At 41.9% G+C, this 22,421-nt stretch overlaps 3 protein-coding genes across 3 annotated transcripts; all 3 read right to left on the bottom strand.

Moving 5' to 3' along the window:
- Window positions 1-243: 243 nt before the first annotated feature.
- Window positions 244-1,100, bottom strand: LOC311172549 (uncharacterized protein; the record flags this gene model as incomplete). Its single annotated transcript, XM_084236022.1, has 2 exons — window positions 244-266; window positions 509-1,100. 2 exons carry the CDS (start codon window positions 1,098-1,100, stop codon window positions 244-246), a joined length of 615 nt encoding a protein of 204 aa, XP_084092148.1.
- A 220-nt stretch (window positions 1,101-1,320) lies between these two features.
- Window positions 1,321-3,731, bottom strand: LOC311172548 (uncharacterized protein; the record flags this gene model as incomplete). Its single annotated transcript, XM_084236021.1, has 2 exons — window positions 1,321-1,343; window positions 2,981-3,731. The coding sequence occupies 2 exons, from the start codon at window positions 3,729-3,731 to the stop codon at window positions 1,321-1,323; spliced, it is 774 nt and encodes a 257-aa protein (XP_084092147.1).
- Window positions 3,732-5,715: 1,984 nt separating this feature from the next.
- Window positions 5,716-8,099, bottom strand: LOC311172547 (uncharacterized protein; the record flags this gene model as incomplete). The annotated part of the gene is made up of 2 exons (XM_084236020.1): window positions 5,716-5,749; window positions 6,784-8,099. 2 exons carry the CDS (start codon window positions 8,097-8,099, stop codon window positions 5,716-5,718), a joined length of 1,350 nt encoding a protein of 449 aa, XP_084092146.1.
- Between the last annotated feature and the right edge of the window lie 14,322 nt (window positions 8,100-22,421).

The following is a 22,421-nucleotide window of genomic DNA, read 5'->3' as shown; positions in this document are numbered from 1 at the left end:
TTGAAGTCATGCAAGTGTGATCTAGACCTGCAATTTATAGTTTTATACCCATGAAGTTTTATACCCATGATCAACCTAGACGATTCCATATCTTGCAACTGTGGGTCAGACTTGAATTCTCCTGATTTTACTTTTTGAAGTTTTGTCTCCAGCATCAATTCAGAGGATTTCACATCTTGTAACTGTGGCCCAGGTTTGAACTTCACAGATTCCATATCCTGAAACTTTGTGTCTGAGATTAACTTAGAGGATTTTACTCCTTGCAGCTGTGACACAGGGTTGAATACCAAGTTCACAGTTTGAAGTTTTGGTCCTAGGATCAGTTCAGGAGATTTCATAACTTGCATCTGGGGATGGAGGTCACATTCTTTACGTATTCCATCTTGAAGCTTTGTCTTTGAGGTTCCTTCAGAACATTTTATACCTTGTAACAATGGCTGCATGTTGAAATCTGAGGGTTTACCACCTTGAGTTTTTGTCCCTAAGGCCAATTTAGAAAACGGTATACCTTGCAACCATGAGCCAGAATTTAACATAGGAGATTTCATACCTTGGGACCTTGTCTCAAGTAGCAATTTAGAGGATTTTCGACCTTGCCACTGTGACTCAGAGTTGAACTCTTCGGATTTCATACCTTGAAGCCTTGTCTGAAGAGTTAAATCAGATGACTTCATGCTTTTCAACTGTTGTGGGCAATTTGACTCTATAGCTTTATTGCTTTGTAATTGTGATCCTTGACTAATTACCCCAGATTTCACCTTAGAAAGCTGTGGCTCTTGAGTAAACACTGGAGATTTCACACCTCGAAGCTGTGTTCCTGGACATGACTGTGAGGGTTTCCCTTCTTGAAGTTGTGGCCCTGGAGTCAACTCAGGAGATTTCCCATTTTGTGACTGAAGCCTTGATTTGAATATGATGGATTTTAAATCACGGAGCTTTGACCTCGAATTCAGATCACATGATTCCATACTCCTGAACTGTAAACAAGTTTTCAAATCAAAACCTTGAGGCTGGTGCTCCTGAAGTGATGCTAAAGATTGTTTACCTTGGGGCTTTGGCCTTGGTGTCAATACAGATGACTTGCTATCTGTTAACTCCATCAAAGGTTTTAACTCTGTAGGCTTGACACACTGAGACTGTGACCTAAGATTTAGCAGAGATTTCACACCTTGAAACTTTGGTCCAGGTATCCACTGAATAGATTTCATACTTCCAACCTGTAGCTCTGGGTTTAACTCCACAGTTTTTACACCATGAAGCTGTGACTGTGAGCTTGATACCAAAAGTTCCCCTTTTTGCAGCTGTGGTCCTGGGGGTAACTCAGGGGATTTTACTCTCTGCAACTGTGGCCCAAGATTCAACTCCTTATATGTTGCACCTTGAATTTTTGGCCCTGGAGTCAATTCAGATGACTTCACGTCTCTTAATTGTATCAAAGATTTTGACTCTGCAGATTTGGCACTTTGACATTGTGACCAAAGATTTAACCCTACAGATTTTATCCCTTGTAACTCGGACATTGGAGTCCACTGAACACATCTCTTATTTTCAAGTTGTGGCTCTTGTTTTAACTCAGGAGTTATGACACCTTGAAGTTGTGGCTCTGAAGACAACTCCAAGGGTTTCACTTGGTGCAATTGTGGTTCAAGTTTGAACTCTTCAGGGTTTACACCTTGAATATTTGATTCTGAAGTCAATTCAAATGATTTAATACCTTTCAACTGTAACTCAAGATTGAGATCTTCTAAATTCCCATCTTTAAATTTTGCCTCTGGAATTAACTTAGAATCTTTCTTCGGTTGTTGTAAATTCACATTTTGCTGCTCTGCAACATCTTGTGGCCTCGGAATTAAATCCATAGGTGTCAGCCCTTGAAATTGTTGTGTTGGGCCTACAGATTTTACTCCTTGATTCTTTTGTCTTCTTATCATATTCACCGATTTTACTATCTGCTTCTTCAGCCTTGGGGTCAACTTCACAGATTTCACATATTGTAGTTCTGAATCTGGAGTCTCCTTTACAGATTTTGAGCTTTGAAGTTTTAAACCTGGAAAATTCTCTACAAATTTCATATCTGACTTTTGTGGGCCTGAAGTCAATTCCTCAGGTTTCATGACTTGCTGGACCTGTGGCTGAGGTGAGAAAGGCACAGTATTCTTCCCTTGCATCTTTGGCCCAAGTTTCGATTCCACAGCTTTCATATATTGCAGTTGTGTCCCTGGGGCCAACTCCAGAGTTTTTAATTCTTGAGGTCTTGAATGCATATGAAACTCAACAGATTTCACACCTTGAAGCTTGGAGTCTGGAGTAGATTTGACATCTTTCTGCATCCTTGAGGTTATCTTGACAGGTTTATTACCCTCTGGCTGTGAACTTGGGGTTAACAATATAGATGTTATATTTTTTATATATTGTCTTAGACTATAGGCCACAGATTTAAAATCTTCTAGCTGTGACTCTGAAGTCAACAACTTGGATTTTAAACCTTGAAATTTTAAAACTGGGGTAAACTCCATAGGTTTTATGTCTTGCAACTGCAGTCCCTGGATCATTTCAGAAGATTGTATAGCTTGTGTCTTTGGTCCTCTGGTCAACTCACAATAGTTTATACAGGGCAGCTGTGACTCGGGAGTCAACTCTGTAGACTTTGCATCTGGTGTCTGTGGATTAGAGGCTAATTTATCACCTTCAAAGTTTGATGTTTGGTCTACCATTACATATTTTGCACCTTGAAACAGTGGCTGTGGTACTAACATCTCAGGTTTAATCCCTTGCTTCTCAGGTCCTAGGGTCAATGCCATAGTTCTTGTTTCTTGCATCTTGGACTCTGGAGTCAACTCAAAAAAATTCATACATTGTAGCTGTGGTCTTGAGTTTACCTCTGAAGATCTCACACCTTGAGGTTGAGTTTCTGATGTCAGATTACAAAATTTGACATCATGGAACCATGGTCCTGTGTGAAGTCCCAACTGTCTCATACCTTGAAGTCCTGGAGACATCTTAGGCAATTTAGAATCTTGAAGTCCTAACTCTGGAGTCACCTGCACAGAATTCACACCATGAAACATTGATCCTGGAGTTTGTTCCTCCAATTTGACACCCTGAAACTTTAGCTCAGAAGTCAGTTCAGAAAAGTTGGCATCTTCCTGCCTTTGCCTTAGGTTTAGTTCCTCAGATTTCACACTTTGAAATCCTGTTTCTGACATCAATTTCACAGATTTCGTGCCTTGAAATTGTGATCCTTCAATAGATAGAACAGATTTCATATCTCTAACCGGGAGCCCTTGGCTTAACTGCAAAGATGACTTTGTAGCAAACCTTCCAGGCTTTTTATCTCGAAGCTGTGTTACTGGCATAGGCTGTGCATGTTTGAAACTGTGGTGCTTTGGTTCTGAAGTCAAATCAGAAAATTGGACCTCTTGCAAACATGGTCCCAAGTTTAGTTCCACAAATTGAGGTTGTGGTTGTGGTTCTGGAGTCAACTGTACAGATGTCACACATTGAGGCTTTTGCATAATATCTGACAATTTGATTTCTTGCATTGGGAAACCTGGGGTCAATTCATCGGGTTTCATACCATGATGTGAGGGCCCTGAGATTAAATCTACAGGTTTTTCATTTTGAGGAGGTAGCCTGGAAGATAACTTTGAAAATATGATACTTTGCAATGGTGATTCTTGGGTCATTTTCATGTCCTGGAGCTGTGACCCCTCAGTCAATTCCTCTGACATCATACTTTGTAGCACTGGCTTTTGTATCAGCTTCTCAGCTTCCTCCACTCTGGTAGTTGACTGTTGGATTAATTGAACAAATTTCACATCTTGTAATTGTGGCTTTGAATCCAACTGCCCACACTTTAAGACCTGGAGCTGTGGCCCTGATGTCAACTCTGTAACATGTGGTTTTGGTCTTACAGTACGCTGTCTAGAACCTACCACTAATGGGGATGACTCAGAGGTTAATTCCAAAGATTTCAAATGTTGTTGTAGCAGCTCTAATTTTTCTGGTTCTAACAGTCCTTTTTCTGATTGTGGTGCTGGCAGTTCTTCCTGGGGGCTTTCAACTGGAAACAGTGCCAACTCTACAGCTTCTGTGTTTTCATATTCTGACCTTACAGATGTCTTTGATGAGTCAGTAACTTGAAGGTGTGGTCTTAGAGTCATTCCTGATTCTGCTGGTTTTTGTGTTAATGCCTCAGAAGTTTTTGTGTATTGATAGCCTGACCCTGGAATTAGCTCTGAAATTTTTTGAAAATGTGGCCTTGGCATCATATCAGGAGTTTCTAGGACTTGCTCTGGAATCAACTTCACAGGTTCTTCTTTTTGTGGCCACATCTCAGAAGCTAACTCTGCACTTGCGGTTTCTTGATAACTTGGTCTGGAAATGAGACCCAAAGATTTCATTGTTTGTAAATGTGGTTTCACTGTCAGTTTTCTTGATTCAATTTGTAGCGATTGTGTCTGGGGAATGAGCCCCCTAGATTCTTCCTGTGGTACAGTTAAATCCACAAAGTTGTCATATATTAATGACCTTTGTGTTAACTCCTCAGGTTTTATTCTTTTGGAGTGTGGTTCTAAGGTCAATGGCACAGACTTCACACTTTCAAATTGTGGTTCTATAATCAGCGGTTCATAGTTCTTAACTTGTGAGTGTGGTCTTGGATTCATATAAACAAATTTCTGAGGCTCTGGGGTCAACATCTTTGCTTTCAAACCTTGCATGTTTGGTCCTGGGGATTCTTGTACTGTATGTTGTGACACTGGAGTTTCTGCTGTGAGTTTTACACTTGGGAGCATTGTCTCAGGAGTATCTTGGAGTGATACTAGGTTTATCTGCATAGATTTCGAAGCGTGGCTTGATCCTAGGGTATTTCCTAAAGAATGTGTCAACCCCACAGATTCTTTTGCCTGGCAACAAGTGTCAGAGGTCAACTTTGTTTCTGTTTTTCTATATCCTGGCTCTGGGATCATTCCTAAAGATTCTGAAGCTTGATGCCATGGGATCAATCCTTCAGGTTCTGTGGATTGATAGTTTAGTTTGTGTTTTAATTCCGTAGATTTTACTGCTTGAACATGTCTCCCTGGAATCAACGCCTCATATTTTATACCTGGTATGCATGTCTCTGGACTCAGCCTCCTACATTCGGCCATTTGAGAAGTTTGTACATCTTTAGTCAATAACACTGGCACAACCTCTTCAGATATTATATCCTGTAACCATGACTTTGGGGCCAACTTCTTAGATTTCATATCTTCTTGTAGTGGCCTTTGTGACAACTCCACAGTTTTTATGCCTGACCTCTCTGATGGTAGGTCCAAATGAACATGTTCTACACCTTGTGCCTGTGAACTAGGGGTCAAATGTATGGATTTCCTAATTTGCAGTTGTGGTGGTTCAGATTTTACACTTTGCTGTCGTGGTTCTACAGTCAACTGTGTACATTTCTTACCTTGAAGCTGAGACCCTGGGGCTGACTGTACAGATTTTCCTTTTTGCAACTGTGGGGCCAATTCACCAGATTGTATACCCTGAAGCTGAAGTTCTGGGACCAATTCTATACAGTTCATATTTGGAATCACTTCATGTTTTACCATTTGTGGAGTTGAATCTGTGGTTATGTCTACAAATTTTATATGTTCCAGCTCTGGCCCCAAGGTCAATTTCTCAGATTTTACATTTTGCAATCCTGGAGATAGCACAGTAGAATCCATATCCTTAAGTTGTGGCATTGGTAGCAGTGGCTTCACATCTTGGAGAAGTGATGCAGTGGTCATTACTGCTGGCAGTGGCTTTTGGCTTATTCCCATGGAATCTGTACCTTGACTAAGTGATGTAGGGGTTTTCTCTGAAGGTTTCATAATTTTATGATGTGACTTTGTCCACTCAACAGATTTTTCCCTTTGTAGGCATGTGTCAGAGGTCAGCCCCATAGTTCCTATACCTTGATGCCCTTGTCTTGGGTTCGTCTCTGAACATTCCAATATTTGGTACTGTGGAACCAACCTCAAAGGTTCTGTGACTTGATGAGGTGGCCCTGGAGTTAGTGCTGTAGATTCTGTGCCTTGCTGATGAGTCATTCTCACAGGGTCTAGCCCTTGAATCCTTAACTCAGGAGTTGACTCCAGTGATTCCTCATCTTGAGATATTGGCCTTGGAGTCAAATTCTTAGTTTCGACATCTTGTGACTGTGGAGCTAAGATGAATCCCGTGGGTGACTTCAGTGCTACTGGAGTCACCTTCGAAGGACATATGGATTGATGTGATGGCTTTGGAATTACTTCTACAGGCTCCATGACTGTTGGTGATGGCTTTAGAGATAAGTCCACAGATTCTGCTCCAAGTGAACCTACACTAGAACAACTAAAAGTCAAATCATCTGACCGAGGTACCACTGGGGTCAAATTTGCGACTTGAGAATGTGAATCTGGGGTCAAACCCCCAGATTCTATAACCTGTCCCTCTGGTGGTGGAATTATCCCCATGCAATCCATAACTTGTAATAGTGCCACTGGAGTGACGTGATGAGATGGCCTGGAGATTATTTTCAGTGATTCTGTGTTTTGACATATTGACTCTATAGTAATCTTCTTCATTTCTGTGACTTCACTTTGTGGCCTTGCAGTCGTGCCCAAGGATTCTATGACTTTATGCTGTGGCCCTGGGGCCACTTCCAGAGTGTCCATGACTGTATCCTGTGGTATTGGATTCATATTTTCTGGTTGTATGACTTGATTGTCCAACACTGTGTTTGTTTCCACTGACTCCATGGCTTGATATTGTGACCTTGGGGTCATTTCTGATTCTGTGATATGTGGGTGTGATTTTTCATTCATCCCCATAGAATCCATGACTTGTAGCAGTGCTGCAGGAGTCACCTTCACATTATCTGTGACTTGATCCGGTGGTCTTGAGGTCATCCTTGTTGACTCCACAATTTGATCTGAAAATCTTGGGGTCACCTCTGCTGATTCAGTGACTTGAAATGATGGTTTGGGGCCTATACTCACAGTTTGCATGACTTCCATTTGTTTTTCAACTTTATTTGGTGGCCGTGGGAGCAAATCCACAGAGTCTATCACTTCTGAATGTGATTCTGGGATCATCCCCATTGAATTCATGACTTGAAGTAATGCCATTGGGGTCACCTTAATGCTGTCTGTGACTTGATATGGTTGCCTTGGGGTCAACTCCACATTAGTCACTTGGGTCTTATACTGTTGTATACTTTTTTGTGAAAGACCTATGACCCTTTGCTCTATACTAAGCTCTAGAATGTGTTTTTGGTCTTTCTGCAATAAAGTGGTTTCCTCTTGAATTTTGTCAACTCCTAAACTTTGGGGCGATGGAGTGCCCATTGATGTAACTAAGGGCCCAGATCCAAGGATGTGGGGGCCATCCCCAGGTTGTGACTGCTTACCTGGGATAAGTGACTGTGAATATTTTCTTTCTGTTTTATTTAATCCAGATTCCACTCCAATGTTCATGTGGAGCTGAAGTGATGAAAGGTCTGGGGATTTATTGTTGATCTTTCCTTCAGTGCTTTGATGAATGGGCATAGATAACTGGATATGGGGTTTCTCTGGTTCCTCAATTAAATAACTGATCATAGCCCATGATTCCTTCACAGGCAGAGGCAACGTTTGTTTCCGCAAAGTACAAACCTTCCAAGCCATATGTCCCTCTAACTCCCACCTGACCAAAGGAGAGAGCTGGATTGGAGCCCATCCTGGGAAAATAGAACTTAGCCCATGATCTGCATTCAGAAGGTGCTTGCTTCTTCTTATAATCTCTGTTTTCTCTTGTGTTTCATAGACATCTGAGTCTTCAAATATAGAGTCAATGAAAGAGCTTTGTGTTCTTAAAGATGAAAGGGCTGACAAATCCTGAAAATATTTTGATTTCCCAAGCTCTGAAAGCTGAAAAGAAGTTAGGGATGTGCCTTGGTTCCTGAATATGGAAGGTTGTTTTGGGGGCAATATAGGTAAACTGTGGCTCCGCAATTGCCAGGCTTTTCCTTCAGAAAAGACAGGAAGGTGAGATAGACTGGAGTTGTTGCGTGACAGTCCAGAGGAGATGCCTTGGTCAGTTTGTTTTGCCATCTCACAGTCACAAAAGGGTAGAGCAGGTTCCTGAGCCGTAATAACAGAGGAGTTGGAGGAACAAATCAGGCCCTCTGGTCCAGGCAAACACAGTTCCATAAGACTTGATCTAAGAAATAAAGAGATAAGTTTCCATTTGCTTTGTAAGGGAAAAGGAAAAGTGATAAAGGAAAGTTAATGGCCATTTCAAATATAAAATGTTTTGGCCTGAGGGAAAACAACAAAAAGAAAAGGTTTCCTTCCCCCAAACTAATTACTTATGGAAAGAATTCCCTCTCCAGGACTAATGGAAGGCAACTGTCCCCATTTCAATCAGAAATGTTCCATAGACCAGTGGTTCTCACTCACTTTGCATCCAGAACTTTCTCCCACTGCCCAAACTCTCTACTAACTTAATCTTATCTCTTCCTTCTTTGCCGCTCCTGCCCTTTCTTCCTCCCTTCTTTCTTCACATCTTTCTTTCCACCTTCTTAAAATTTCTACCACCTTCAATCCCCTTCTAGAAACTACATTCCCTGACCTTGCATTTTCCAAGTGTTGGAAGATCTGTTGAATACTCCTGTCCATTGACCAGAGGATATATTCCTGGGTCCAATTCACAGGGATCTCTGAAACACTGGATGCAAAAGAGTATGTCAGTAGTGAAATGATATCAAAGTACTGGTAAAGAAACCAATAAGGAGACTTAACTTAAAAGAAGACAGCTATCATAATGAGATAAGTGAAATAGAGTGCCAGGAATCTTACTGCAAATATTTATAGAGTTTACCACAGAGACTGAAGCAAAAAGGAACAGACACAAGGAGGATCAACTTTACTCACCCTGTCAAGTTAGCTTCAATGCATTCCATCTTGAAATTTTCTTCCCACTGTGGAACTGGGAGTAGCAGTAAAGAATTTATTAGCATCGTGACTACTGACATGACCTACCTAGTTCAATCCCCTTATTTTGCAAATAAGAAAACTAAGGTAAAGTCAAGTCCAAGAACATAAAACTAATTAGGGATAGAGCTCAGGCTTAACCTAAGTCTCCAGTTTTTTCTTAAATTATACTCAGTTGTCTCTCATCAGGTAGACGTAAGCCATTAGAAAATGCAAGAGCAATCATGGTGGCAGGGAGCTAGAGTGTGGGAAACAGAGGTCATAATTGTTAACCTAAAGATTCAGGGGACCTTAAAAGGCAAAGTACATTTATCTGGAAGCCAAGAGTTGCAATTTGGGGAGCGTAGATTCAGAACTAAAATGTGTCCTAAGGAGGAAAAAAAAAAAACAAAACTGTTTTTTTACAGAGAGAAAAAGAAGAATGAAGAAATGGTCAGGTGAAGGAGTCACAGGTCAAATGGTCATATAAAAGGGTCAACTGAAGGGGTCACAAGATGAAAGTACTTTAAAGTTCAATGTTAACTTTTTATCAGTCCTTTCAGATAGGATATTCTCATTCTTTCTGACTTAACTAGAATGGTGGCAGTTTGAACCAGCCCATAGAAGACAGTTCCTCTGGCATGTCCTGCCCCTACTCTGTTTTAAACTGGTTCTACTCATGTCAACTTTTCACATCATACATATCTTTTTTCTCCAAGAAATCTATCCAGTGTTTATGGTGGGAAAAAAATGCTACTGAAACTTCCTGCACCAAACTCTTGTTTCTTACCCCTTTTCCATTCTCCAATCCCACTAAGTTTCTTTTCTGTTACTTTGAGTTTTACATGAAAGAAAGTATGGAAAGAATTATGGACTTGTTTAAATCCCTTTGGAAGTGGAGAAGCTAGATAAAATAGGCATATTTCTTACATTTACAGAATCTTTTTCCAACCTCCCTCTCTCCACCTTCTATTAAAGGCTAGATTCTTATTTCTTCTCGGCCTTTTGGCTAAGACCAAGTATAAAGGCTAGAGTCTTAAGGCTGACCCACAGTTGATTGGTAATTAGCCCGGAACTGAAGAGCAAAGCATAGGATCTTTCTGACCTGTGAATTTCTGGATCTTTTTCAATTTATGCTGCTTTGAGGTCTAGGGAGACACAAAAAGAAAAAAAACAAACAAACAAACACTGTGCTAGGTTAAAGACTATTGATAGCAGATTTCATCTTATAGATACAAATATTGATACAATTGGCATCTATAACTACAGCAACAATTACCACCTCATTCATTTATTCATGAGTTAATTATTGAGTACTTACTAAGTTCTAGGTATTTGTGGGGTGCTGGGACTGTTATAGGACAGAAAATTACACTCAGATTTTCACTCTTGAAGTGTGTCTGTTTGTCATTTCTTTCGGCGACTCCCTGACCACCCTGCACACTTCTCTCAACCCTGAGGTGGCCTCATCGTCTACTGCTGTGCTGGTCTGCGGCAGAAACAATAGCATATCCAATTCCTTTAGCTAAGCAAACTTTGAATAGTTTCTTAAAATAATTAGGTGAAGGCAACATTATTTTTGTATTTTAAATCAATATAAGAAAACAAATCAATGTAATATACCATACTAATAATACGAAAGAGGAAAAAATGACATGATTATCTTAACTGACACAGAAAAAGCACTTGACAAAATCCAACATCCATTCATGTAAATTTTCCAGGATTCTGGCAATGCTATCTCTTGATAGGGGTGAAAGTTAATGGGTATATAAATTTATCTTAAAAATAGGGCCTCCCAGGGCCTCCCTGGTGGCACAGGGGTTAAGACGAAACCTATGAAGAAATCCGCAGCCACTGCAGCACAAGTTCGATTCCCTGCCAGCCAGGGAGAAACCCACATGGTGGGACAGATCTCTCCTGTCTCTCCTGCTGCTCCCCTCAGCAGTGTACTTCGGTCCGTCTGCCTGTTCTATTCCCCATGCTGTCTCTGGTGAATCCTCTCACCCCCCTGTGCATCTCTGGCCTGTACCCCAATTCTTGTATAAAAATAAATAAATGTTTTTAAAAAAAGACTATTACATTTAAAAAATAATAATAATAAAAATAAATAAATAAAATAAAAAATAGGGCCTCCCCGGTGGCGCAGCGGTTGAGCGCTGGGTTGCGAAGCTGCCCACAGCCTCTGCAGCGCCGGTTCGATCCCTGGCTGGAGGAGGGTCCCACATGGCGCGCAGTCTTCTCCTGCCGCCCGTTGCTCCCCTCAGCAGTGTGCTTCAGTCCTTCTGCCTGCTCTGCTCCCCGCTCTGGCTCTGGTGGATTCTCTCACCCTCCCGAACTTCTGATTGTACCCAGTGCTTGTATAAATAAATAAAAAATAAATCTTTAAAAAAAATTTTTTTAATTAAAAAATAAAATAAAAAATAAACTAGGCACAGCAAGAGATGAACAATAATAACTGTTAATAAAATAGAATTACCGCAATAAAAAGTTACTAAAACTCATCAAACTGTACACTTTTTTTTTTTTTTTTTTGGGTGGCTTTTTTTTTTTTTTAAATTTTATTGTTATATTCCCCATACAATTGCAGCCCCCCCATTCTGACCCCAATCCCTCCCCTCCCGCCCCCGCCCCCCTAAAAGTGTCTCTGGTTCATAGTTTTTTGTTGATTTTGATTTTCACTTTCTTATATTCATTTTCCTGGTCCCTTATTTAAGTTTTCTAGATTCCTGCTATGAGTGAGACCATCCGGTATTTTTCTTTTTCTTTTTGGCTTATTTCGCTGAGCATGATCCCTTCCAGCGCCATCCATGTTGCTGCAAATTGCATGTGTTTATCTTTCTTGAATGCTGAGTAATATTCCATGGTATATATGTACCACATCTTCTTGATCCAGTCATCTATTTTTGGGCATTTGGGTTGTTTCCAAAGCTTAGCTATTGTAAACAGTGCTGCTATAAACATAGGGGTGCAGGTGTTCTTTGGAATTGATGTTTCTGTGTCCTTTGGGTAAATACCTAGGAGTGGAATTGCTGGATCATATGGAAGCTCTATGTTTAGTAGGTCCAGAAATCTCCACACATCTTTCCACAGTGGTTGGACCAGTTTGCACTCCCACCAACAGTGCAGGAGAGTTCCTTTTTCTCCACACCCTCGCCAACATTTGTTGTTGCTAGTTTTTTTAATATGTGCCATTCTCACTGGTGTAAGATAGTATCTCATGGTAGTTTTGATTTGCATTTCCCTGATGACAAGTGATGTTGAACATTTTTTCATATGCCTGTTGGCCATTTGCATTTCCTCTTCAGAGAAGTTTCTTTTTAGCTCTTCTGCCCATTTTTTGACTGGATTATTTTCTTTGTTGTTGTTGAGTCTCATCAGCTCTTTGCAGATTTTTGTGATCAGTCCTTTATCATTAGTGTTGGGTGCAAAAATGTTCTCCCAGTTGGTGGGGTTTCTCTTTGTTTTTGTTATTGTCTCTTTTGCTGTGCAAAAGCTCTTTAATTTGATGTAGTCCCAGCTGTTTATCTTTGCCTTCACTATCACTGCTTTGGGTGATGTGTCTGTAAAGATGTCTTTGATGTGCAAATCACGTAGTGTTTTGCCTATATTTCCTTCTATATATTTTATGGTTTCAGGTCTTATGTCTAGTTCTTTAATCCATTTTGAGTTGATTTTTGTGTATGGTGTGAGGTAGTGGTCAAGCTTCATTCTTTTGCATGTAGCGACCCAGTTTTCCCAGCACCATTTATTGAACAAACTTTCTTTGCTCCAATGCATATTCTTTGCTCCTTTGTCAAAGATTAGTTGACCATAAATCTGTGGGTTTATTTCTGGATTTTCTATTCGATTCCATTGGTCTGTATGTCTGTTCTTGTTCCAATACCATGCAGTTTTGATGATTATGGCTTTGTAGTATAGTTTGAAGTCTGGGAGTGTGATGCCTCCATTCCCTTCTTTTTTTTTCAGGAGAGCTTTGGCTATTCGGGGTTTTTTGTGATTCCATATGAATTTCATCAATAATTGTTCTATTTCTTTGAAGAATGACATTGAAATTTTGATTGGAATAGCATTGAATCTGTATATTGCTTTTGGAAGGATGGCCATTTTAATAATGTTTATTCTTCCAATCCATGAGCAGGGGATGTCTCTCCATTTCTTTGTGTCTTCTTCTATTTCTTTTAACAGTGTTTTATAGTTTTCTTTGTATAGGTCCTTTACCTCTTTTGTTAGATTTATTCCCAAATATTTGTTTTTTTTTGTTTCAATAACAAAAGGGATGGTTTTTTTGATTTCTTCTTCTTCAGATTTATTGTTTGTGTATAGGAAGGCTACTGACTTTTGCGTGTTGATTTTGTATCCTGCCACTTTACTGAACTGATTGATGAGTTGAATTAGCTTTTCTGTGGAGTTTTTGGGGTTCTCTATGTATAATATCATATCGTCTGCAAATAGTGATAGTTTGACTTCTTCTTTTCCTATTTGGATTCCTTGGATGTCTTTCTCTTGTCTTATTGCCCTGGCTAGGACTTCCAGTATTATATTGAAAAGCAGTGGTGAGAGTGGACATCCTTGTCTTGTTCCAGATCTTAATGGAATTGCTTGATACTGGCTGTTGGCTTGTCATAGATGGCCTTTATGATGTTGAGGTATGTTCCTTGTATCCCAAGAATTTCAAGGGCTTTTATCATGAATGGGTGTTGCACTTTGTCGAAAGCTTTCTCAGCATCTATTGATATTATCATATGGTTTTTATATTTCTTTTTGTTGATGTGTTGGATAACGTTGATTGATTTTCGGATGTTAAACCATCCTTGTGTCCCTGGAATGAATCCTACTTGGTCGTGATGAATTATCTTATGGATACATTGTTGGATTCTGATGGCTAAAATTTTATTGAGGATTTTTGCATCAGTGTTCATTAAGGAGATTGGCCTGTAGTTTTCCTTTTTTGTGTTGTCCTTGTTCGGTTTTGGTATTAGTGTAATGCTGGCTTCATAAAACGTGTTTGGTATTGTCCCTTCCTTCTCAATTTTTTGGAAGAGTTTGTGAAGGATAGGCACTAATTTGTCTCTGAATGTCAAACTGTACACTTCTGACTGTGCGTTTTTCTACACTTAATTATACCTGACTAAAAAGTATTACCTGTTAAAAAGCATTTTCTAATATAAATATGTATGTATTGAATAATTTGCTTTCATGACTCAGTGACTAGAATTCTTGCATATTGCACGTCAAAAATCAGTTCTTCATTTTTTGTAATAAAAAAAATTTTTTTTAAATTTTAGTTTCCTAAACTCCCTTCATTTACCAATACTTTTAATTTTTTTTTTATAGAGGCATGTTTTATTTATTTGTTTGTTTGTTTGTTTATACATGCACTGGGTACAGTCAGAAGCGCGGGAGGGTGAGAGAATTCACCAGAGCCAGAGCGGGGAGCAGAGCAGGCAGAAAGACCGAAGTACACTGCTGAGGGGAGCAGCGGGCGGCAGGAGAGGTCTGCGCGCCATGTGGGACCCTCCTCCGGTGGCCGGGGAGCAGCCGGGGATCGAACCGGCGCCGCAGAGGCTGCAGGCAGCCTCGCAACCCAGCACTCAACCGCTGCCGCTGCGCCACCAGGGAAGCCCTTAGGTTGCATCTTAATCCCTTGTGCCACCTGGGAGGCTCCCTGTAGAGGAATTTAGTTGAATTATGTGGGAGGCTTAGGGTCTAGTGCGTCTGGGGTTGACAGGAGAGGGCAGCTGGCTCCAGGAAACAGGGAGACAAAAGGGAACTGCAAGCACACTGGGTAGCGGGGCCTGGGCTTGGTGGAATTTAGCCCTCCTGGTGTTAGGAACCCAGATGTAACAGACTGGGGGCCTTAGCAAAGATCACTGTGACCAAACGTGGCCTCACAACAGTCTAGACGATGCCACAGTTTGGTTTATTTTATTTTTTGCCTCCAGATGGCAAAGAAAAAAGCAACAGTTATATTTTTGACTTTTTTTTTTTTTTGAAGACTTATCCATTCATGCACACAAGGACTGGGGTATAAGTGGGGAGCAGAAAAGGCAGATCTATGAAATACATTGATGAGGGGAGCAGCGCGCAAGACAGTTGAGGTCTCCTGCGTCATGTGGGTTGCCACCTGGTCAGCTGGGGATCAAACTTATGCTTGCAGAGGCCAGTAGCTTGACAGAGCTGTCCTCAACCCCTGTGCCACCAGAGAGGCCCAACAGTTGTTCTTATAGCTTATAAACCTGGCCCTCTGGGGCCTTCCTGGTGGCGCAAGGGGTTAAGCAATGCACTATGAAGCAATCCATAGCTTCTGCAGCATGAGTTCAATCCCCGACTGGCCAGGGAGCAACCCACATGGCGCAGCAGACCTCTCCTGACACGCCTGCTGCTCCCCTTAGCAGTGTATTTCAGTCAATCTGCCTGTTCTGTTCCCCACTCTGTCTCTGGTGAATCCTCTCACCCCCTGCATATCTGGCCTGTACCCCAGCTCTTATATGCATAAATAAATAAATCTTTAAAAATAAATAAATAAATAAAATAAACCTAGCCCTCATTATTTTGGATATGCTGCACAGTCTCCAGAGTTCTTATGTCACATAAAAGTCGGGGAGGAGGAACAGACGACTTTTGTACCACTCTAGGTGATAAGTGGCTGAAAAAAGATTATAGTTGATGTATAAGGAATGTGTTCTTGAGGCCTCCCTGGTGGCACAAGGGGTTAAGACACAATCTATGAAGCTGCCTGCAGCCTCTGCAGCACGAGTTCAATTCCCAGCCAGCCAGGGAACAACCCACATGGTGCAGCAGACCTCTCCCAACTCACCTGCTGCTCCCCTCAGCAGTGTATTTCAGTCAGTCTGCCTGTTCTGTTCCCTAGTCTGTCTCTGGTGAATCCTCTCACCCTCCACACATCTGACCTGTACCCCAGCTCTTGTATGCATAAATAAATAAATCTTTAAAAAGAAAATGTGTTTTTTCCCAAAAGGACACAGAAAATATATTTGCCTTTCTTATTCCTTAGTATTGTGAAACAATTTTCACGTGCTCCACTAATTTAAAGTCAATTAAATATCCTGCATTACTTGTTACATGGGGAAAAGTGGCCATTTGTCTTTTACTCCTAAAGATTACATTAAAATGAAATTTTCTGTTTTGAAAAAATACTGCTTTACATCCCTTATAATCAGGGAAATGCAAATTAAAACCACATTGAGATACCACCTTTAGGGCAAGGAAAAATGTCAGGCTTTTCTGCCCTCCCACCATCAAGATAGATGATGGATCCTTTCAGTCCTGAATGCATGCCTGATGGCGGGCACCTGGAATAGGGTGTGGGCAGAGGTAGATGGGATTCACCTGGGCTGAGACGGTGCTTTTAAGGGCAGCATCATGGGGATGCCAGGAGAAGCTAAAAGAGAAGCTGAGAGAGAAGCAAGAGAAGCAGAAGCCAAGAGAAGGCAGGGGAGCCCAGAGTAAAGACCTGCTGGGGGCTGGGAGGCCTGCCAGCCTACCAGCCCCCCGGCACCCCTGCCTGCCATGTACCTGGTAATCCCAATAAAAACCTGCAAAGCCACTGAGGATTCTGACTCCTACTTTGCCCAGTCTGCTGGCTCAGAAAACCTGCTCAGTGTCCATTCCTGACCCTACACCACCTTACACCAGTAAGAATGGCACATATCAAAAAAACAAGCAACAACAAATGTTGTCGAGGATGTGGTGAAAAAGGAACTAGCCTACATTGCTGGTGGGAGTGTAAACTGGTCCAACCACTATGGAAAGCTGTCTGGAGGTTCCTCAGTCTACTAAAAATGGAGCGGCAATTCCACTTCTAGGGATCTACACAAAGGACACAAAAACACTGATTCAAAAGAACACCTGTGCACCTATGTTTATTGCAGCACTATTTACAATAGGTAAAACCTGGAAACAACCCAAATGCCCAAAATAGATGACTGGATCAAGAAGATGTGGTACATATAAAAAAATGAAATATTACTCAGCAATCAGAAAAGATAAACTCATGCCATTCACAGCAACGTGGATGGAGCTAGAAGGAATGATGCTCAGTGAAATAAGCCAGAAGGAAAAAGGAAAATATTGGATGGTCTCACTTATAGCAGGAATATAGGAGAACCAAATAAGACATCATTGTAAAAAAAAAATAGCAGTACAAAACACAACAAAGCAAAAACAGACAATTATAAACCAGAGACATCCTGCAGGGGAGGAGGAGGGAGAGGGATCAGAGGGAGGGAGGGAGGAGCACAGGGGACTGAGGTGATGGTGCACAGGTGAACTGGTGAAGGAAACTCTATAGGGACTTCACCTGAGGGGGTGGGGGGAAGAAAATATTGTTTAAAAATGAACAATGATGTAAAAAAAATTAATATTTAAAAAAGAACTTAGAAACCAGAGGGAAGAAAAAACACTGTTTTAAAATGAAACATCATTTATCTAAAATCACTTACCATATATGATGAAAATGGTATAAAATGATTTTTAAATTCTTAAGGGGGTTGACAAATTATGAGAACTAAAAGAAGTTTGAGAGACCAACAAAACCAAAGGTTGGGAGGGGCCTTCCTGGTGGCCCAGGGGTTAAAGACACACTGATATAAGCTATCCCTGCCACTGCAGGGCATGAGTTAGATCCCTGGCCAGGCAGCATAAACAAATAAATCTTTAAAAACAAACAAACAAACAAAAAGGTTGGGAAATGCTGTAGGCAGTGGGATGAGAGATTTGGGGTTTTGCGTAGTCACTTTTAGCAGAACAACACCTTCAACTATGGGAGACCTTTTGTTTGCTGTGTTTTTACTTTGCAGATCCAGGGGTGTCTATGCTCTAGAAAAATCTGTGGGAGACCAGATAGGAGATTGTAACTAGTTCAAGAGATGAAGTCCTAGGTAAGACAGTAACACTGAATGGGGATGGTTCATGTTTCTGAGAATGAAACTGAAAGGACTTTGTAACCAAATCTATCCATAGTCACCTCTATTTCCTGGATCTAGAGTCAAGGCTAACACTGTCCAGTAGAACTTTCTATGATGGGGGAAATGCTGAATGTCTGCTGTGTCTAATGACAGTCACTAGTCACATGTGAGCACTGGAAATGTAGGTAGTGCAATTATGGAACTCAATTTTAAGTTTTCGTTAATTTTGATTGATTTAAATTTATTTTTTTAAAGATTTATTTAATTATGCATACAAGAACTGGGGTACAGGCCAGAGGTGCAGAGACAGAGCAGGGAACAGAACAGGCAGACTGACTGAAATACACTGCTGAGGGGAGCAGCAGGCGAGACAGGAGAGATCTGCTGGGCCATGTGGGTAGCTCCCTGGCTGGCCGGGGATCGAACTCCTGCTGCAGAAGCTACAGATATCTTCACAGTGCTGTGCTTGCCCTAATTTAAATTTAAATGACTAGGGCCTTCCCAGTGGCACAGTGGGTTGAATGCAGTGCTGTGAGAGCTGTCCTTCCAGCACTGTCCACTGTCCACAGCCTCTGCAGCACAGGTTCTATCCTGGCCAGCCAGGGAGCTACCCATTTGGCGTGGCAGACCTCTCCTGTCTCATCCGCTGCTCTCCTCAGTAGTGTTTCCAGTCCATTTGCCTGCTCTGCTCCCCACTCTGTCTCTGGTGAATTCTCTCACCCTCCCCTGCCTCTGGCCTGTACCCCAGTTCTTGTATAAAATAAAGTCTTTAAAAAAAATTTAAATGAGGACCTCCCCAGTGGCGCAAGGGGTTAAGACACAGCCTTATGACGTGATCTGTGCCACTGTAGCACAAGTTCAATCCCTGACCAGGAAGCAACCCACATGGCGCAGCAGACCTCTCCTGACTCACCTGCTGCTCCCCTCAGCAGTGTATTTCAGTCAGTCTGCCTGCCCTGCTACCCGCTTTGTCTCTGGTGAATCCTCTCACCCCCCACACCTCTGGCCTGTACCCCAGCTCTTGTATGCATAAATAAATAAATCTTTAAAAAAAATTTAAATGACTATCTGTGGCCAGTGGTCACCATACTGGACAGCACAGATCTAGACCTTTAATTTGAGATACCTGATGAATATCTCCACATACAAGTACTTCAAATTCAATAGTTTACATTCTGCCTCCTACCACATTCACATCTTCTGCTGTTTCCCATGTTGTTTAATTTCATTATCTTGTTAGTCATCAAGGGTTAAAATGGAGAAGTCATTCATTCACTCATTCGTTTCACAGATGCACTCACTCTATGCCCCTAACTCGGTATTTTTAAGAAGATCCCACCATCACCAGGTAAAGTGGGAGAAGCACTACTCTAAAGCATGGATCAAAAAACATTTTTACCTGGTTTTAAGATCTTGGATGTTTTTTGATGGCACAGAGAATAGTATTTCTAAATGTATTCATCCTGGCATTCAAAGCCGTCGACAACATGACCTCTCTCAATTTTCCAACCTTGTTCTCACAGTTCCCTATACGTCTATACTGCATTCAGAGATATATCTTCACCTGTCCTCGAACACCTCCAGCGTGCTTCTCATGCTTCTTCCCAGTCTCTTTCCTCTGTCTGGAAAGTCTTCTACTACTCTCTTCCATCCACCCTATTCATCTTTAAAATCTTAGTCTTCCAGGCCTCCGGGGTGGCGCAGCAGTTGAGTGCTGGGCTGCGAAGCTGCCTGCAGCCTCTGCAGCGCCAGTTCGATCCCCAGCCGGCCTGGTGAGGGTCCCACATGGCGCGCAGACCTCTCCTGCCCACGCCCGCTGCTTCCCCTCAGCAGTGTGTGCTCCCCTCAGCAGTGTGTTTCGTCTGTCTGTCTGTTCTGCTCCCCTCTCTGGCTCTGGTGAATTCTCTCACCCTCCCATGCTTCTGACTGTACCCAGTGCTTGTATAAATAAATAAATAAATCTTAAAAAAAAATAAATTCTCAAGTAAATATTTTTAAAAAATAAAATAAAATCCTAGTCTTCCTCAAAAGCACAAGTCAAACCTGAGCTCTCCTAGAAAGCATCTAATAGCTCAAAATACTCTCTTTACCTCCCATGTCTTTAATGATAGACCTCTATTAACTCATTACTTTCTCTTCCCTTGTATATACTTCCTTGAGTGTCTCCCCCCACTTCATCTTGAGCACCCAGAAGGTGGGAATGGTTCTTTATTCTTCTTCAGTGTCTAGTTTGCTGCCACATATGATAAGTCTCAGGTTTGTTGAAACGAATTGATGGGAAAAGATTGAGAGTGACTTCTAGAAAGATACCCACAGGCACTATCTCTGCTCCCTTCTTTCTCCCATTCAGTTCCTCCCAACATCTGAGATGTAGGAATTTCTATAGCTTCAGGGGCAATGACAGCGAACAGTGGATTTCAAAAGAGAGTTCATCACCTACCTCTGTGTCTATCTTGGCTGCCACTCGCTCCCAGCTCTGTTTCCCGGTAAACAGCTCCCAAAGCCCCCAAGCAAGGAAACCCAATAATAGTAGAAGGCTGAGACATGATGGCATTGGGATGTCCAGCCCCCAAATCGGCGACATTACTCAACCCCATGCCCTTCTCAGCCAAACAGTTTTCTCCTTCAAGCCTGTGACTCCATATGACATCACAATAGGCATTCCGAGGAAAACGTGACAGATTTCAACCAGTGTGCCCTGCCCATCTGCTGCCCCTGCCTGCGGCTGCTCGTGGGCTCTGCTCACAGCCAACACGGAGGGAAGAACTCATCTAAGACTGGGCTGGACAATTTGTCATAAAGTGCAGTGAATGGAGGCAAGGTTTCAAAGGCACAGACTGTCCAGTGGACTGTTTGTTCTGCCCTACAAACATCTTCTCTGGCACCAGGCGTCCAGGTATGATATCATATGTTCATTCCAATTCCAAATTAGACTACAGGGCTAATTACACATAAGAAAGCTAAGATACAGGAATCTAGAAAACTTAAATAAGGGACCAGGAAAAAGAATAACTATAAGAAAGAAAATATCAAAATCAACAAACAACTATGAACCAGAGACACTCTATGGGGGGTGGGGGGCGGGGAAAGGAGGGCTTGGGGTCAAAATAAGGGGGTTGTAATTGTATGGGGAATATAAAAATAAAATTTAAATTAAAAAAAAAAAGAAAGCTAAGGTAGTTAAGTAGGTACTCTCAGAAAACATGAGATACATGATTTCCTCACTCCAATTTCCTAGTTGCTGTTGCACTGAGACAGAGGAGAAATGTAATATAAGGAAATGAAACCACCTTAGAGGATCATTCTACCCTAGAATCCAGTGCTTATTTTCCAAGTCTAGAACTTACTTTGACATTAAACCCAGAGTTTACTGAATTCTCTAGAGCTAATTCACTATAAACAAAATTTATAAGGAATCAATCTACAGTTGGAAGGTCTTTTGTAAAATGTCCTTAAATTGGAGGTTCTCTAAGGTTTTCCTTATACCTAGACTAAGGTTATGTGTAGTTTTAGTTATTTTGAAAGACCAAACTTTAATAATTCATGGACAACCCAAATGAATTACTGGTGGAGTTACAGAATCTACCAATTATGCCAATGCAGTGAGAATTAAGAATTTGAAGAGTTAAAGCAATGACTGCTTTGAATACATAAAAACATACTGGAGCATCTTACAGGCTGACTGGTCCAGCAAGAGAGCAGAGCAACTCCTCCCGGAGTTCTATCCCCAAGAAATAGAGCTCACTCCCTCAAAGACAGGTCCGGGGCCTCCCCTGGTGGTGCAGCTGGTTGAGCGCAGTGCTGTGAAGCTGTCTGCAGTCTCTGCAGTGCGGGTTCGATCCCCAGCCAGCCAGGGAGCAACCCACATGGTGCGGCAGACCTCTCCTGTCTCGCCCACTGCTCCCCTCAGCAGTGCATTTCAATCAGTCTGCCTGTTCTGTTCCCCACTCTGTCTCTGGTGAATCCTCTCACCCTCCCGCACATCTGGCCTGTACCCCAGTTCTTGTATGCATGAATAAATAAATCTTTATTAAAAAAAAAAGATAGGTCCAGATACTATAAAAGACAAGCTCAAAGAAAACTGAGGTTCAGATTTCCCAGCTAGATCTCACAACAAAGAGAACCTGTGATTAGTTGTCACGTGTAGGTTGACCAGACTGACATCTCTGTGCCCAATCTCTGAGCTGCTCAGGATGGCCTGGAACCGCTCCTGCTCTAACATTTTCATAATCTGCTCCTCACTGTGAATATCAGGTCTCAGCCACCGTCCAGCAAGCTTCTGGAGAACTCTCTGGACATCCCTGGGCCTGCCTTGAGGCTACAGGGTCGTGAGGATTCTCTAGTGGCAGGGTCACGAGGTCTTCAGCAGAGTCTCCATCAAGGCTCCCTGGTGGAACCTGGACCTGGGGACTTGCTATTAGGACAACTTCTGGCTGCTCTGCCCCCATTCATTTGGTGGTGACCTTACCTGGCCATTCTGGACTTTGCTATTTCTTTGTCTCTGGGTACCCTTTAGTCTCCATTCTGGAAC

Source organism: Talpa europaea, assembly GCF_964194135.1.
Source record: "Talpa europaea genome assembly, chromosome: 6".
NCBI lineage: Eukaryota > Metazoa > Chordata > Mammalia > Eulipotyphla > Talpidae > Talpa > Talpa europaea.
The sequence above is the reverse complement of the archived record's forward strand: the minus strand, read 5'-3'. Positions and strand labels throughout refer to the sequence as shown.